Source organism: Trachinotus anak, unplaced genomic scaffold (genome assembly GCF_046630095.1).
Source record: "Trachinotus anak isolate AG129_WGS33_773 ecotype Australia unplaced genomic scaffold, CSIRO_AGI_Tana_v1 ptg000021l, whole genome shotgun sequence".
Lineage (NCBI taxonomy): Eukaryota > Metazoa > Chordata > Actinopteri > Carangiformes > Carangidae > Trachinotus > Trachinotus anak.
In genome coordinates, this window is record NW_027273872.1 from 10,359,101 (window position 1) to 10,376,212 (window position 17,112).

Consider the following 17,112-nt stretch of genomic DNA (forward strand, 5'->3'; position numbering starts at 1 on the left):
TCCAGGAGGCATTCCACACGATGAAAGTTGTTGTTAGCATTACAGCTTTAGAAGCATTTGCTTGTAGTGTGAAACATCTTTAACATCACAATAAAAGTCCAGTTGATTGTTTTATTTTAAACTCTATGACTGAGGTGATTCTTCACAGACGAGTCAAACAGTTGAATGGCTCACTAATCAATGTATGATGATGGAATAGTTCACCATCTGTCAGAAAGTCAGACGAGAAAGTTTGGAGCTGGAACTTGTTAGCCTAGCTTAGCATTAACACTACAAACAGGGGGATACCGTAAGCCTAGCTCTATATGACTACCAACAACTAAACAAACAGCCTGCTAATTTACACGCTATATCTCAATAATTTCTAATCAGTACACAAACCAAAATGTAAAGCCAGTTGTGCTAAGCTGGGCTAACCACCTCTTGGCTTGCACTCAACAGGCAGAATGCTATCTATTTCCTTGCCTAACTCTTATACAGAAAGCAAAAAGGTTTATTTCCCGAAATGTTGAGAAATTTTTTAAAGAGTCTGCTAAAAAAAGGTGTTGCGGCAAAAACTGCAAGTCTGGGGGTCCAAGGGCAAAAATTCTAAAGACAAAAATGCAATAATAATACAGTAGATTTTAATCTGAGTATGAAACTAGGTATGAGTTATTCATTTTGAGTTTTGCTTTGCTACAAAATTGGAAATTTCACTTTTGCTTTAAACCTTTTCTGCCTGGTAATATAAAGAAGCACTTCAGGAGTTTTTGAGTAAACGATGCAGATGTGACAAGAAGACAGGAAAAGTCTGGAACAACCATTCATACAGAATCAGAGAAAAAAAAGATGTGTACCTTTTAGAGTTTCTGCGTTTTCTTTCCAAGTCCTGTCTGGCTCAGAGGTTTGGCTCAGTCAGCTTCCTGCTGATTTCTACTGTGAAACATTTTTCGATTCAGTCATTTGCAGGCCCTGGACAGGCTACCGCTTTTTATTTTTACTTTGTTTTATCACTTTGTCTTCTCTGTTCCTTCACCATTTGCCAATAGGCATGAAAGACTTGGTTTAGCAGTTAGCAGCGGGACGAATGAACCAGAAAACAACCCACAGATGGGTGGTGTTCTTTAGATGTAAGAGCTAAAAGGAAGAAAAAAAAAAAATCATAATTGCATATACAGATCATTGCATAGAAGAAGCCTGCAAAATAAAAGTCTGACAGATCTTCAAACCAACTGACCTGCTGAATGATCAAATCCCGTCCAACATGGCCATGACAAAATAAAACCTGTTGTTAACACTCAGAGTGGATGGTGACGTAGCTCTTCACAAATCATGAAGCTTGCAGCTACAGTTGGTGCATGTGAATGAGATGGAAGTACAGTTAATTAAGGTATAACAGGTGTTATAATCTGTACAATTTACTACATGTGTCCTCTCAGCCGGGGACGGGAGGGGTCGGGTGTCACATTAAGGCGGGGTCAAAGCAAGGAAGCACTAATATGATGTAAACATATCTATGTTTCAGTCCCAATGAACACAACAAGGAAAGCAAATGAGGATCAGCATTTTGCTCTGTCCAAGATCGATTTGTTCTTTCTGCTGTTGATGAAAACAAAATAATATCTCAAGGATTAAAAAACACAGAAGAAGCATGTGAGGGGACACCAATTGATGCAACAACTGACGCCAAACTGGGGCCCCCCCTTCCTCTTGACAAAAAGATTGGAGCTGCGGAGCCTCGCACAGCCACGAGCAACGTGTTTTCATTGGCACATAATTCAAGAAACAAACCAAAAGAACAACAAATGCAATATGAAATAACTTAAGGACAGGTAGAGGAACACATTAACCACAGATACATGAGATATTTTGTCTCATAATCTTCAGCACTGCTTGTTCAGTGTTTTTTTTTTTTTTTATTATTTTTTCTTTTTTCTTTTTTTTTTTGTCCAGTCGTGTGATTGACAGCGGCAGCAGCAAACCTCAAGTGTCTCTGCAGTTCAAGGTTTTGTGGTGTTGGCGGCGGGGAGGGGAAGGAAAAGCATTGACGAGTGCTCGCAATACACATTTGAAGCAAATCTAGATATATAGAACGCGTGATCCTTGCATCACTTTAATTAATGGAAGCACCGATCCCCCATCCTTCCTTTTTTCTGGGTGAAAAATCCCTCATTTCCGGATGCCCGCCTTTGGAGATAAGGTTCATATTTTTATTCCATTTACGATAGATATATGAGTATATTACACTGCTGTATGCTTCTCGCACATCCCCCACCCTATCCCCACATCACTTTTTCATATAGAATAATATATCTGTCTTCACACAAAAAAACCTAAAATCAAATACAAGACGTTTTACAAGACTCCCTTGTCATCTCCTTTCGTTTGAGTCCATCCACACAGTTTGTTGGGTGTGCCTGCAAAAGTCTGTGTTTACTTTTTCATTTTTCATCTTTTCATTAATATATTGCCACATTCATATATCATGCATTTTACTGCATTGCTATTGCACTGGTCCGGATTATTCAGGAGGTGTAAAGAGACGGGGACAGGGCTGGGAATCGGGGCAGGAGAGGAGAATAAAGGGAAAAGAAAGCAATAAATATCTCAAATAATGTGTAGTAGGAGTCAGATGATCGCCACAGAAAGCATCTTATCCTCGCCCAAAAGAGGAAGAGGATGAAGGAAGAGGACAAGGAAAGGAGGCGTGGTTGGCGCGAAAAAAAGGGCCCATTGGAATCTCCTATTGAAGTCATCTCTCTCTGTTTCCTTCTCTCCTTTTTTTTTCTCTGCACTTTCCTCTTTGCACCGTTTTCACCCTCCTCCTCCGCCTCCTCCTCCACCTCTCTACTACTGCTTGTGGATGTCCTCGCTGCGGATGATCTTGTAAATGATCCAGTAGAAAATGTTAAAAATTAGGAAGACAAGCGGGAAGGCCACGCGGGACACCGTGTCGATGCGCTTGGCCCGGCTGATGAACAACTTCTTCATCTCCTCAATGCTCTTCTCGGGCGCGGCCGAGGCCGGGGCGTTGTTGTTGTTGCCCTTGATGGCCATGCCGTCCTTGGCCTGCAGGCAGGCGGGGCCCATGCCATAGCCAGGGAAGCTGAAGCGCCCCTCGCCCGTCTCATCCTCCTGCAACACAGGCCAAGACTCAGGCTGTTAGGAACCAGAGAAAGACGTTACTGTTGGAGGTGTGTGTGTTTGTGAATGAGTGTGTATATGTGTGTGAATGTAAGTGTGAGAGTGTTGCAGGTAAGTACAAGCAGGTGTTGAATATCTGTGTGTGTGTGTGTGTGTGTGTATTAGAGGTCAGGTCAACCTCAGTTGAGTTAATTACAGAGGAGTTTAGACATGAATAACAAATACGACAGATGACAGTGAGTCTCCTAAGTGAAAATGACAATAACAAAAAGTGAGAAGGAAAAATCATGTTAAACGTAGCTGCTCGTTAATTTTCTGTTTTTATAGGTGTTAAATTATAAATAAGAGACGTGGATCTGTGGAAAAGTAGTTTTAATGGAACTAAACCAGATCAGCTCTTTTTAAATAAATGTAAACTGCAACAGATTTTTTTACCACTGAACTCAAACGTCATTAAACCACAGAACCAGCTTTGGTCTGAACAACAGTCATGAACCAAAGCAAGTTATCTGTGCTGAGAAGAGGATGGCCCTTTAAATAAAGATAGTGACTGAACATCTTAAAACACAAGTTTTTGTCTTCTAACACAGAATTCCTGTCTGTACACACACACCACAATTTGAATACTGGTGAAAACACCACAAACAAATAAGTGGTAAATAATGATATGTATATTAAAGACCTTCAGAATTTGTGCTCTGCTACAGTATGTTCACTTCTCCTCATTCAGAAAAAAAACACAAACTAAAAGGCAGCTGTGTTGTGTCAAACCAGTACACAAGCACTGATTGACCTGCTGTTCAAACAGAAAGCTCAGTTTTCCAATGGTCAGTTGAGGCCGATCGATTGTTTGGATGAATAGCAATCTTTGGACTGGTCCTCATGTAATAGGAGTTTATTCGGGTTTGATCTATAGGATTCAGAAGAGGAATGAAAAAGGTTGACACAAGCTGTGTCCCAATTCTACCCTTTGGAGCCTTTGTTGCCCAGAAGAAGAAGAAGAATGCACTTATTGGCTGCATTTGAAGGAGCCTGGGAGAGCCTAGTTGTGCCGCTGTGACGCAGTTGGTCTTCAGATGCAGCCTTCGAAGGACGCGGCCACAGAATTGGAACACTGATTGTATTCATCTGCTCTTTGTCTGTACCTGCTTACACTGTCGTACTCCTGGATGGACAACCATTCACCCACCGAGGCGGTTTACAGTCTCCATGTTGCATGTATCTGCACTGCAGAGCACCGGGAGCGCCATGCACACATGGTGAGAACATGTTAACTCCACTCAGAAAGACCCCAAACAGTGGATTCATGCATTATGAGCTCATCATTGATCAAACTACATCCACCACTGAGTCTAAACTGGTATCTTCCCTTTGTAAAAGTCATCAATATGAGCTGGAGCCCAACGCTGAGTATGTTTATCTCACCCATGAAGGGGTGTGGGGGGGTGAGCTGGGCGAGCTGAATGGATTGGATTGATTGACATCCTCTGTACCTCAAGGTTATGGTGTGTGCGTGACGTTTTCACCCGAGCATGGTGAGATATTGAAAATCCTATCTGCACCGTCACCCTGCCTTTTCATTACAGAAGACACAATGACTTCCTTATCTGGTTCAGAGACTCCATGGGCTGAGAGACACTGTGTGTGTGTGTGTGTGTGTGTGTGTGTGTGTGTGTGTGTGTGTGTGTAAAACTAGGAAAATAACAGGTGCTCCAAAGTGCCCTTCAAAGTTAAAAAATCTCCCATGAAATTAAAAATTAGCAGACAAAAAGCCATCCGATGATTAGGAGCCATCTTTGTTTGGATTCACATTTTTGATAAAAGACTGATGTCAAAAAAATTCATGCATGAATGCCACTTGTGTTCCCTGTGGGAGACTGTGTGGCAGCCTATCAGCAGGACATCTTTCCAGTGCATTCTGGGTAAGAAAAGAAGGAGCATTTTGTGATCAGGAAACAAGCAGGAGTGCAGCCTGAAGCAGGAGGAACTGTTGGCAGGAGAACTTAACGACTGACGCAAAACCACTGCAGCAAAAAACTAATCAACCAGCCAGTGGAAAAAAAAAAGGCGGCTCAACTCTCTCTTGTTAGACCAGCCTCTAATTTCCAGAAGCAGGAAGGAGGCAAAATGAAAAGTCAGTTTGCCAATAATCACCAATATCCATCAATGAAATGGTAGAAAAGTTGATAAAAACGCCTTTAAAATCAGATTAAATGGGTCAAAAGCTGCAACAGGACATACATTTCATACCTTACTGTGTGTGTGTGTGTGTGTGTGTGTGTGTGTGTGTGCGTGTGCTGGTATGTATAGCTCTTACGTCTGTGTGTGAATGCATGTATGTCAATGTGTGTATCCATAGGTATGTGCATGTATGTATGTGTGTGTGTGTTAGACCACCGGGTAACGATCCATTTTTAGCGTCCCATGTCCCCGTTCTGTCCTTGCGCCCACATCAACCCATTTATTACCGTTAATACATGTACACACACACATGCACACACATGCACGCACATAGACAGAAACAGACACACACCGGGTGTCTACACATTAGCCGCGATGCTAGCCGACCTCTGCCTGTCCTTCAGTGACGCTGCTAAACTATTACAGATGCTCTGCTTTATTCTCTCTGCCATGTGATTAATGTGGAGGGCGGAGGGACGTGAGGAGGAGGCGCAATGAGGAGGACAATGGAGGAACGAGGAGGAGGCAAAGGAGAGGAGGAGCAGCAGCACAATAAGGGAGAGTGCAAAAGCCCTGCAGCCTGTAGACACTGTTCAGGGCAAAAAAAAAAAAAAAGTCATAAGACCCCCTCACTGAAACCCACACACTTGGACATTTGTTACATTCACGCCTAATTAGAAAATTCCTCCGTTAGCACGCGAAGGACCAGCTTGTACAGTCCATTGAAGGAAGGAAGGAAGAAAGGAAGGAAGAAAGGAAGGAAGGAGATAAACCGTGGGAGGAATAAAACTTTGGGACTCCTGTTCTTCTTTCCTCTCATCATTCTCCAGAAAATCTTACTGCCCTAATGGACGTGCATGTCGTTTAAAAATCAAGAACAGCTCACACACTCTTAAGATTCAGAAGGTTTAGCCAATCACAAGTACCACCACACATGACAGCAGCTACATGGCAATCGAACAAACCCAGTGAGAACACCTTATTTCTTATATCTCACAGCAGCTGGAGCACTTTCATAAGACCCATCAAAACCACACTCTGACAGAGGCACTTCCGATGCTGCTGACGCTGCACCAGCGTACATCCTGCGAGTCTAAATGACAAAAAGTCGCCATTCCCCGGTGTCCTCTGGTTGCAGCTGTTCTGATGATCTGCTTCGAACCAGGTGAGCTGAGCATCTCTTTCCCAACCCCCGCAAACTTTATACACCAGAATTACCTACATTTATTGACAGCTGTCATGAATGTAATCTGTCATGATGCCCTTCATCAGTTATTAATTGCAAGTTTCAAACAAGTTTCTCCCATGATGCTTCGGTGTTGCCTCTACTAATGTACAGTTAGAGAATAAAGATAAGATGGTGTGCTGAGTACAGTCAATAAAACATGTTTCACATGTAAAATATATAAAAAAAATAGATGTCTGCGCAACCTCTTGGTCTCTCTCCTGTCCCTTGACACAGTCCATCTACCTGCCGTAATGAGCAAACTAGCAACTCAACTATGGTGAAAGCATTGCATCATGGGTGGTGTAAATAAGTTAAGTTTATATTCACAATGCTGTTTGTGTATTGGGGCCTTTAACTAAAGCACAGAGAGTAATGGAGGGGAAAGACGTGGAAAAATAAGAGGAAAGGTGAAGAGACAGATTAACAGATTGAGAGGGAAGTGCGATGAAAGAGAGGTGAGATAGGGAATAGGGAAATGGGAAAAGAGACAAGAAGTCAAGCTGAGAGAGAAGAAGACTGGGAAAATGTGGAGAGAGGTTGAGAAAAATTGTCTGCAAAAAGGAGCCGGAGCGATGGAGGGAGGAAAAGAGACAGAGGGGAGAGAATGAGAAAGGGAGAGGAAAAGTAAAGGAGCAAGAGGACCTCTTAGCTCGCACATCCATCATGCTTTCCTCTCTCAATTGAAGCGTTTATATCTTTGCCTCTGTTGATGTGATTAATCGAGCAGATTAGCAGGAAGCAGGAAGCAAACTACGTCAGGCCTGCTATCCTCCGCCATCTCCTCTGCAAATATTACCCTTGGATACTTGTTTTAGAGACCTGCATTTACATAAAACATGGTTCGGATGGGTGTCAGCCCCAACTAACGGCGGCATCAGTCTCTCCTGAAGCAGGCCGGAGGAGGAATTCCTTGGCTTGCGTTCCGCTTTATGATTTCCCCCCAGAAGCAATTCCAGCCCAGCACTGGGGAATAAATTTGCCTTTGCTGATCCATTTTCTGGTGGATTCATCTCGAGCCGTCCTCCACCCTCCCCTTCCTTTCTCCCCTTTCTGCCCCTCTCTTCGATTCAGGCCATTTGAGGCTTTTTAAGATGTTTCACTATCAATATGTCAGCGGAGAGTGGATTCAGTGCAGCTGAGAGGAATGTGTAAGTAGATGTGAGTTTACTTTTATTCTTTGCTTCTATTTATAATGATATTTAAAGACAGACTCTCATTTTTGTTGGAGCTGCTTACAGCATTACAGTGACCAAAACTGTCCATGCCGTGCCTGGGTCCCTATTCACAAGCTTTTGAAGCTTATCGGGGTGTCCCATTTTCACCCGTTGCGATTATCATGTTTGTATGCTTTTTATTGTGTATTCTATTTCTGTGAAATAAAAATGAAATTAAATGAAATATGCGTTTATGACATTTTCTCTTAATCTGATAAAGTTAGGTTAGACTGACATCCAGCTGCGGTGGACTACCCGTCACACCTGAGTTACCACCTGCGATAAGATTCTGCATCGCAGCCTATATTTGATCTTATGTCAAATAACTGACTGCTGCTTGTGTCTAGTCGTCCTGTGAGGAAGACCGAGTGTGCAAGGCTGCAAGCCTTGTTTAATATAAGCATATTGAGTGTAGCCAGAGGTGCACCGTCAGCCCCGAGTGGCCCCTTATATCGGCACATTTTGCAATGACAACTATAAACCCCTCTTAAACTTCCTGTAAAGACACTACACACTGCACTGCTGCTGCCTTAAAGCCCCTCTGAATGAGGCCCTGGAATATGTGTATTGTAGCTTGTGTCCACCAATTGCTTACATGTGAGGTGTTTATGGAACATCTGTAAATTGTAGCATCTACCAATAGTCTCCATATGAGGTGCTTAGGGGACATCTGTAAGTTCTAGTGTCTGTCTATAGTCTGCATGTTGGGGGGCTCTTCAATGGGCTTCTTTGCCTGGAGCCCTACAAAGTCTAGGATTGTCCCTAAGTGTAGCTGAGATTTTTCATGTTGTCTGCGATCACTGACGTGTGTCAGTGAGGCAACCTTCAATGATGAAATTCAGCAATTTTAATTTGCTCCCTACTTTGACACATTATGTTTACAATAACGGACCACTACTTCTCCCCAGTGTGAGCTATGAGCATTAAATGAAGATCAAATGATGCGACGGTATGTGATTCACCCTAACCCTAACACTCAAAGCATTTTAGGATCATTCAAATGCATGTATTTACATCTGCCGCTATCTAACTAAATAACACACATTTCAGTGTTTGAGCACCTGTGTACAGGTGATCAATTACTGATCCTTCTGTAGCCAGAAAGGCTCAGATGCCCTGTTGTCAGAGTCAAACTTTTCACAGTAAATGTCATGATTCTCCATCCTATGATCCACCCATCCAGCCCTGTTTTTCTTTCTCTCCATGTGTTTCCACTGGAGTCCCTGGTTGCATTAAAGCATGGTGTGTTAATGTCTCTCGCTCATCAAGCCGCTGACCTGGAATGATTATCCACATGATCTGCTGCACCGTTCTTTTCTCTTCCCTCGTTCTCTTTCAGCTTCTGCCTTTGATCTGAATAACATTTGAGGGCAGACACAACACCTTTAGCTTCATGCATTAAATCTGACATTTTCATTTTAATGTCAGTTGCGGGTTCACATTTGACTTAAATGTTGGGTTAAATTTTGCCTCTGAGTTTAGAAGGAAGACTGACGTGACAACATGGACACGAAACACATTAAAAGCGAGTTAAATGTACATACAGTATATGTCACATAATAAAGTCCTTTTTGCAATTAGAGCAATGTTATGGATTAGAAATGAATCCTTGGATTAAAAACATTTAAGTATGACCTGATGTCATGTATCATCTATGATCAAATCTTTTTGAAGACCACAACATGCAACTTATTGTCTTGAAATGAATTTTTAAAAATGCAGCATGCACAAAAGTGCATTTCATTTGCATAGTCAAACAGTTAACTGCAAATGTCTGCATGTCTGTTTTAATATCTGCATTGTTTCCATGCATATGTGTTTTTCTTCTATACAGACAGGTTTAAACTTCTTGATCAGTACATGTCTTTTTATTTGCACTGTTTAACACAGAACAGACGTGTATGATTGTGTTTGATGTTACAGTATCACAGATGGCCTTGTGTCTAAGAGGTCAACATTTTAGTCTTGTAAAAACATGGTGTGCCTAATGAAAATTCATGTTTTCACTAATCCAGTAGCTTTTAAGAGCATAAGAAGGGCAGGAGGTTAAAGCGCTTTCTTCAGCCAGCAGGGAGCCACATAGCTCTGAATATTAGCATAAGAATTTGCAAAGTAAGACAGTAATTTGGTGACAGTGAATTGTTATCATGAGATCCTGTGCCATAAATACAAATGCAGAATCTGTATCGGATGAAAACATTGTCTCTTCGCTATAGCTTTCAATTAAGCGCTTCTCCATCTAATCAGGAAACAGAAAGTGTTTGATTCCACTTCACAGTCGACCTGTCAATCTGGCGGCAGAGTTCAGCCCGCGGAGATCCCTGATCACTCTTCTTTAGGCCTCTTAATCCCTGTGCTCGCTTATCTGCCTTTGTTCTCAAAGCTGCCAAACAGCCTGTGAGATCAAGGCATTTAGTGCAAAACAGCACGCAGAGCCCCCCCCCCCCCCCCCCCCCCCCCCCCCCCCAACCACCACCACTGCCGCCGCCGAAAAACGCCTAATCATGGCTAATGAGCTGATTATAGCTGATCAATCAGAAAGTCGGTTTCCCTAATAAGGCGCTGTCGTTGTTAAACAGCAGGATGGCGTCTGCAGTAGATAAGTGGGGTGGGGTGGGGGGTCACGTTCCTTAGGCTACATCTCTAAATGTACATCTCTTTCTCCCAGATGGCTGAGTGAGACAAAGATAGAGCCAGCTGCAGGGGGGGGGGGGACAAGTCAGGCTCCGTAGTCGCTCATATTTCTTTCCTCATGCTGCTAAGGTGAACAGTCATCAGGCGTTAGTAGCTTTCTGCCTCCAGGCCAAATGAAACATGGTTTAATGTAGGTACTTCTTCACTATGATACTGGATGGTATCTGGGATTTGTAAAGTAGGCCAGTTATTTTTTGATGCGTCTCACAGCAGTGATCGTACTCCAGACTGGATAACTCCTCACTAATAATTTATTTTAATAAAAGCCTGTCTTGATGTGAAAATACTAATTTGCATTCTGTGTCCTGAAATTGAGAGACGGCTCCGAAGACGCTCTGATTGAAATGGAGGTGAACGGCAGTAATGTTCGACTTCTCTTTGATTTCTAAAGGGGCTCTTTCTTTTTCAGTCTGGAGAGCTTGTCTGTGTTAAACAAGCGAGCTGCTGCCAGACGGGCCTATCCTTCAAGGATGAGCGGCGCTATTGATCTGATCCTCCTGCAGTTGCTCCGGCCCCCCAGCAGGGGGGGGTGTCACTCTGCCTCCATGCTCGGAGCAGTCTCTGCCTCGCTCCCTTCTCTCAGGGCTGCGGTATCTGTCTATTTGATGCCATCTCGCTCTGTCTTTCTAATTAGCAGGCTTCTGAAGCAGGTAGCCTCAGTGCGATTGCACTCACTCTTCCTTTCTCTGTCCTGCTCTCCCTGGACTATCAGTGTCACTAACGAATCAATAAAGCATCAGGGTAGAAACCACAGAAATCAGCACAACTGAGACTCCAACTGCTGCTGCTGCTGCAGCTACCTGCACTGCAACGACAGCTCCATGGCCAACAGTCAAAGGCGAGCTCAAGTACGGCACTGTGCTCACGCCAAAGAAGGGACGGCAGTGTACTAGAGTGCCACTTTAATTCTGAGTTACATATCAGACAATTCCACCCACACAGCCTGATCGATCAGACACCGTGACTGTGCTGACTATTCCCCGAAAAGCTCGACTGTTGCTCCGGGAAATCGCAGAAGCACTTGGCCATCTCTCAGTGTTACAGTGTACCCTGCTCACGCTCTTCTCATTTCAAAGAGCAGCACAAATACATGTTAACAGTTGCACAAAAGCCATTAAAACCCTTAAGGTCATACTTCACTCAGATTATAGAGACTTCCCGATGTACTCAGCTGCACCTTATAGCTATTCATCACTGTAACCATGTAGCCATGATTACAGTAAACAAATCACTCTGGGGAAATACTCCTCTAATCCAACATGTCCTAACAGAATTACGTGTGCTAACCATGCCGCTAATTTCCATGAAACACTAAAGAGCGTGTCCATGCTAATGCCGACGCAGATTGCTGGGTTTGTATTTTCTTTCCTTGTTGAGGGAAACTTTTCAGGCCGCACACACGGGTGGGTAATTGTTCCATAATAAGAATTAGCATAATCACATTGAAGGGTGTCACTGCTGCATTTGCGATGGCAGGAAGCAGGAATTCAGGGTATTACTGTTGTAATCAAATACATTGCTGACACATTTTTTTCCCCATGTATTCAACAGTGCAACAAAGCTGATCACAAAGTCTGGTAGTCAGCTAGTTCTCAAAGTCTGGACCAAGGTGTGGATCATGACTGAGCTAGAAAATCAGTTTGTTCTCCCCGATGCAATGAGAGTAAAGCTGATCAATAGAACAGAAAATTCAAGGAATAATGGAGAGTGAAATCTATATCTGCTGGACCATGTGATCACCTGGATCAAGGCCCCTGCCTAGCGGTCACATCTTTTGTGCCAAGGTTGAGGTTGCTAAGTTGAACCTTCATGCTGTCTGGTTGAAAGTGTTCAGTTTTATTAAAGAAATATATCAGGTGCTAACTAAGATTTTTGGCTGCCGCTGTTCCAGGCCTTTGGTGAAATTCACACTGTTATGTGGATTTTCAATACTAAAAAGTTTCTCTGCTCTATTGTCAGAGAAGAATGTTAATATTTGACAATTCTGCAAAACCCCACATCACATTTAGTGACACCATTTTGTGACATTTTTTGGGTTCTTGCTCTCTATTCAAAATAATTTATTCTTTGTTTTTCAAAATGACTTCATCAGCAATATCTGACACAGCAAGTGGTCAAGATTGGGGTGAGATTGTGGTTATGGCAAATAAAAAAAACATGAATCTGTCCCTGTCTTCAAAAACAGCTTGAAGAGCTGCCTCTACTGAGAGTACTTAAACACCTACGATCCATCTCTCTCTTTTAAAAGAAGGTCACTTGCTCTGTGCGACTGAGGCTCTTGTTCTTTGATCTACTGTAGCTTGGATTGTGCCTCATCTTATCAGGTTCCAGCACAGCCACGCTGCCTCCACCGCCTCCCTCTCCTCCTTTTCCTTTGTTTTTTCGGACAAGCAGTGAATGGTGGTACCCCGGTTTATCCGTGCTGGAGGCCAGCAGTGACAGTCTCTCTGCAGCGAGCTGAAGCCTGACTGATAGCCCTCTCGGAGCTGTAATGGAGGGCTGTGGATCACATTAGATTCACATTAGAAGGACTGGCCAGAGAGGTTAATTAAGAACGCGTAACGCCCAAGGACTGCCTCTCTCTCCCTCTCTCTCTCTCTCGTGTCAGTGTGGCTTCACCATTGCCGGATTTATTTCACAGCAGAGCGGTTGGGATTAATGGTGATGATCTTATTGCGGGGTACTCAGACTTTTTAACAATGAATTTTATTCTTCGGTTTTTTAATTGTGCTTGAAATGAAGTAAAAAAGACCCGAGGAGCTGAATTTCAAACTGAACTGTTTGAATGAAGTGAGCACTTTGAATGATTCCTCCATTTGGATCACATTATGCAAGCCTCCTGGCAAAATCCCATTTCAAATGCAAATACCTCAAATCCCACTCTGTGTTTTCTTAGTGTCCTTAGAAGTCCTTGTAGTTTTGCAGAGGTTTGTTCTTAAAAACAGGAAAGCTCCTTAATGTGCGCAGCTGTGATGAGATGAAGTGGCTTGTACACCATAAGTGTATTCAAGTACAGTACTTATGTAGTTCTGAAGTACTTGTACTGTTTTTTATTTATTTCATGGCTGACTTTACCAGTTATTTTTCTGATTAATATTAACATGAGGAGATTATAGAATATTATGTACTATCATAAACTACCCAGTACATAAAATAATTAAAGGTCCGAGATTGCAGAAAGTGAGATGTCCATGTCTCTTTGATTATAAAGCAGGTCTAAGTTCTATATTAATACTGTGAAAGTATCAAAGCACTCAGTCCACAGAGAAATGAACACAGCCTGTATTCAGAAACTGAGCCCTAAAATGAACCGTCAGGACATGTAACTTTGTGATGTCACAACAAAGCAGTCACTGCTCTCAGCCATGCCACCAAGCCCTGCCCACCTGGACCCACCATCCAAAATGCAGGATTTGATTTCTATGAGTGTTTACCTGAAATCTGCTATATTATTTATTGAATTTCGCAGAAAACAGTCAGCCAATCAGAAGAGAAGCCCAGAGCCTCTCTTCTGATTGGCTCACCTACCTGTTGTTACTAGAGTTCCAAAGAGGAGCCTGAGAGAGGAGATGTAAAACTACAGTGAGATGGTTTTTGGTTCTTAAAACCACAAATATATCTCCTTATGGATATCAACACTTCAAATAAAACACTGGAGTAAATATGGGACCTTTATATCAGCCCCATCTCAACAAGCTACAACACTGAAATCCTGCTAACATGTTAATGCACTGATGATACTTATGTACTTCTAAATTAAATTGTAGTATCACTAGTTTTGCTTAAGTAAAGGCACTTAATATTAACCTGGTTTTCATTTTGAAGTTAACCTCGTTTCTGATTGTGTTTTATTTATTTTATTTATTATTTTATTTATTTATTTTTATTTTTTTGTCTTGTGGTTTAGTGTTAAAACTTCTTTGACCTTTTATTAAAAAAATATTATCAATAGATCATCCAACCCGAAAATGTTTGACTCTGAAACTCTGTAAGTGCTACTTACCATTTGGTTCATATCTTGCAGGTACATTTTATGAGAATTTACTAGAAATGCAGACTGGAATAATTCATTATACTTGGTGTATTATTTTCTATATGAGAACTGTTGTCATTTTTACACAACAATCATCTGTTTGATTTCTTTCAGGAGGCTCCATCCATCCTGCTCTTATCTACCTTGTTCTATTCTGCAAAGCTCTTAATCTGTTTTCATTACATTTTCATCTGATCTAAGGAGACGTTTCCACTTTCAATAACATCGGTGTGTTCGGTGTGAAAAGACAGAAGTAACTGGTTAAGTGTGTGTTCACATACATTCACTTTCCACTATATGTTATGAATAGAAAATCCCTGATGAATAAATCACACAGTGTGAAAAATAAGACTCCACAGTTGCCGAAATTCACCCCCAGACAGAATCAGACACACGTCATGAGCAGAATATATGAAGTGAAATAAAACACAGCTCAGCCCTTGTGATAAATTCTGCTACACAACACAACACTTGAAACCCTCACTGCCAAAAAACAAATCATATTATGTAAGAACCTGAGAACCCGAATTTGTGGTGTGGAGTGAAAAAAACATCAATAAGGATTCCTTCATAACAAAAATGCTTTCAGCTTTAAAGTCAGCATGTTGACCTCAACTGAACAGACGAGCTCCTTCATTAACAAAAGTCAAATGACATAACACACCGACGGCCTAAATCCTGCTCTCATCATACGAGCAGAAATAAATAGTGTAACAGAAAAAAAAAGAAAATATGGAAAAGGTTCAGTGTGCCAGATGTGGGTCAATCCAGAGCCTGCGGTCCTCTAACTCTCTTTCTCTCTCTCTCTCTCTCTCTTCCTGCTCTCAGGCTGAGAGATGGTTGAGAGACATAGAGAAAGGCATAGTGAGTGAGGTCTGCGTTTGTGTCTGATTCACCTGAAAGTGCAGCGGCAGCCGGACCACTAATCTACCTCTTCACCTACCATCACAGCTCAGGAGATTGGGGATTACAACAATGGGATTAAGGATTTATAGTTTTTTTTTAAAATTATTTTTATATATTTTTTCCTTCAGCCCCCCTCAGCTCCCTCACGACTCTTCCATACTAGGCTTTATTGACTGAGATTGATGTGGACACTCAGGCCAGTTCACAAACTAAAGGTAGTGTTTTCCTCCTTTAGTTCTGATTTGTCCATTTGAAGTTGAATTAGGTGCTAAAGAATATTTAACAATCACGTCTCGGTTGTCTTTAAAAACATGATCTCCATCCACAGAGGGAGTAATGAACTTGTGGATATTCATATTTCTATGTTTTTCAGAGCTCTGTCAGGATTACTTGTCCCTGTTGGCTTATAAGTTGTGGCAGTTAAATCTTTCACCTTAAACTGCAGGTGAGAAAACAATCTCACCTCAAGGTCAAAGCTGTTCTCCTGTGTCATATTCCTGTGCTTTGGTGACCCATCCATCCACCCCAACCTCCTCCTGATGTGGACATTGTTGCTCTATCTACTACTTCAGTGCATTTTTCCATTTGCACCTGTCATAATCACTACAACCAGAAAAAATGCCTTTTTCTTTTTGCTTTTGCTTTTCTTGGTTTTTGGTTCATTGTAGCTGGAACATTTTGGGGTTTTGAACTGATGCTCAGACAATAACAAACAATCTGAAGATGTCACTTTTTTGTTGCATTTTTTTTTTGCTATTTTGTGACATTTTACAGACTAGTCAGTGATTGAAAAAAAAGCCCAAAAATGCATATAAAGGAAAAGAGGTCATCCCAATAATAGTAATACTAATAACTAATAACAACAATGATGATAAATACTCTTGCTCTGACTCCAACCCAAACTTGGAGCCGACTCATCTTTCCCCCTGGACTAAAATCAATCTAATATTAAACTGGGATTCCTGGCACAACCTCCTCACTTGGCAGCACCTTTGTCATCTTACCAACCTTGTGAGGACACGAGGTCCTCATGAATACGGTAACACACGGACATGCTCACACACTCTAAAACGTGTCAAACTCAATTAAGCAGCTCTAGTCATGGCAGGCACGAACACATGCCTTACAACACCAAAACGCACGACAGCACTCCAGGATGCACTCATGCATGTTCACCGGGTGTATAGATACAATCTACCTCCCTCTCTCTCTCTCTCTCTCTCTCTCTCTCTATGACACACACACAAATTCAACACTGTACAGATTGTTTACTGCAGACTCTTTGTGGATTTCTTGTGGGTGTTTGCGTTTTCTTGCCCTCCACCCACATAAACACAAACCACCAGTTTCACAATCAACCAGCACTTCAGTATTCCCCCCAGGCCTGACAGCTTTACTCCTTATTCAATACAGAAGCCTGAGACTGATGAACACAACTGGACAGATAGAGCTGATTGATTAAATGCTTCAAAACACAGAACCAACTAAAAACAGTAGAGGGAGGGAAAAAATCTCAACAGTCCTCTGGGGAAAAATTTGACATTGTCAGGTATTACTAAATATATCCAAAGCAGGTTTGAAAAATTAAATAAAGTGACATATTTCCAGGTCTCCACTTTATCTTCATTTTATCCAATGTCATCCTCGCACACTCGGAGACAGTTCATAAAAAATTTAAGGTCGTTTTGAGGAAGATTTATTTGTTTTTGACTTCACAGTGATGTCAAAACTAA

At 42.0% G+C, this 17,112-nt stretch overlaps 1 protein-coding gene across 2 annotated transcripts in view; it reads right to left on the reverse strand.

The window, feature by feature from the left end:
• Nucleotides 1-1,893: 1,893 nt before the first annotated feature.
• glra1 (glycine receptor, alpha 1) overlaps nucleotides 1,894-17,112 on the reverse strand; it is a 103,061-nt gene continuing 87,842 nt past the window's right edge. Inside the window, exon 9 of one of the 2 annotated variants that reach the window (XM_071458396.1) lies at nucleotides 1,894-3,114. In XM_071458396.1, the coding sequence (XP_071314497.1) occupies nucleotides 2,830-3,114 (285 nt within the window). In that variant the 3' untranslated portion in view covers nucleotides 1,894-2,829. Of the gene's footprint in view, nucleotides 3,139-17,112 lie in introns of both variants that reach the window. The other variant, XM_071458398.1, reaches the window with a different exon arrangement.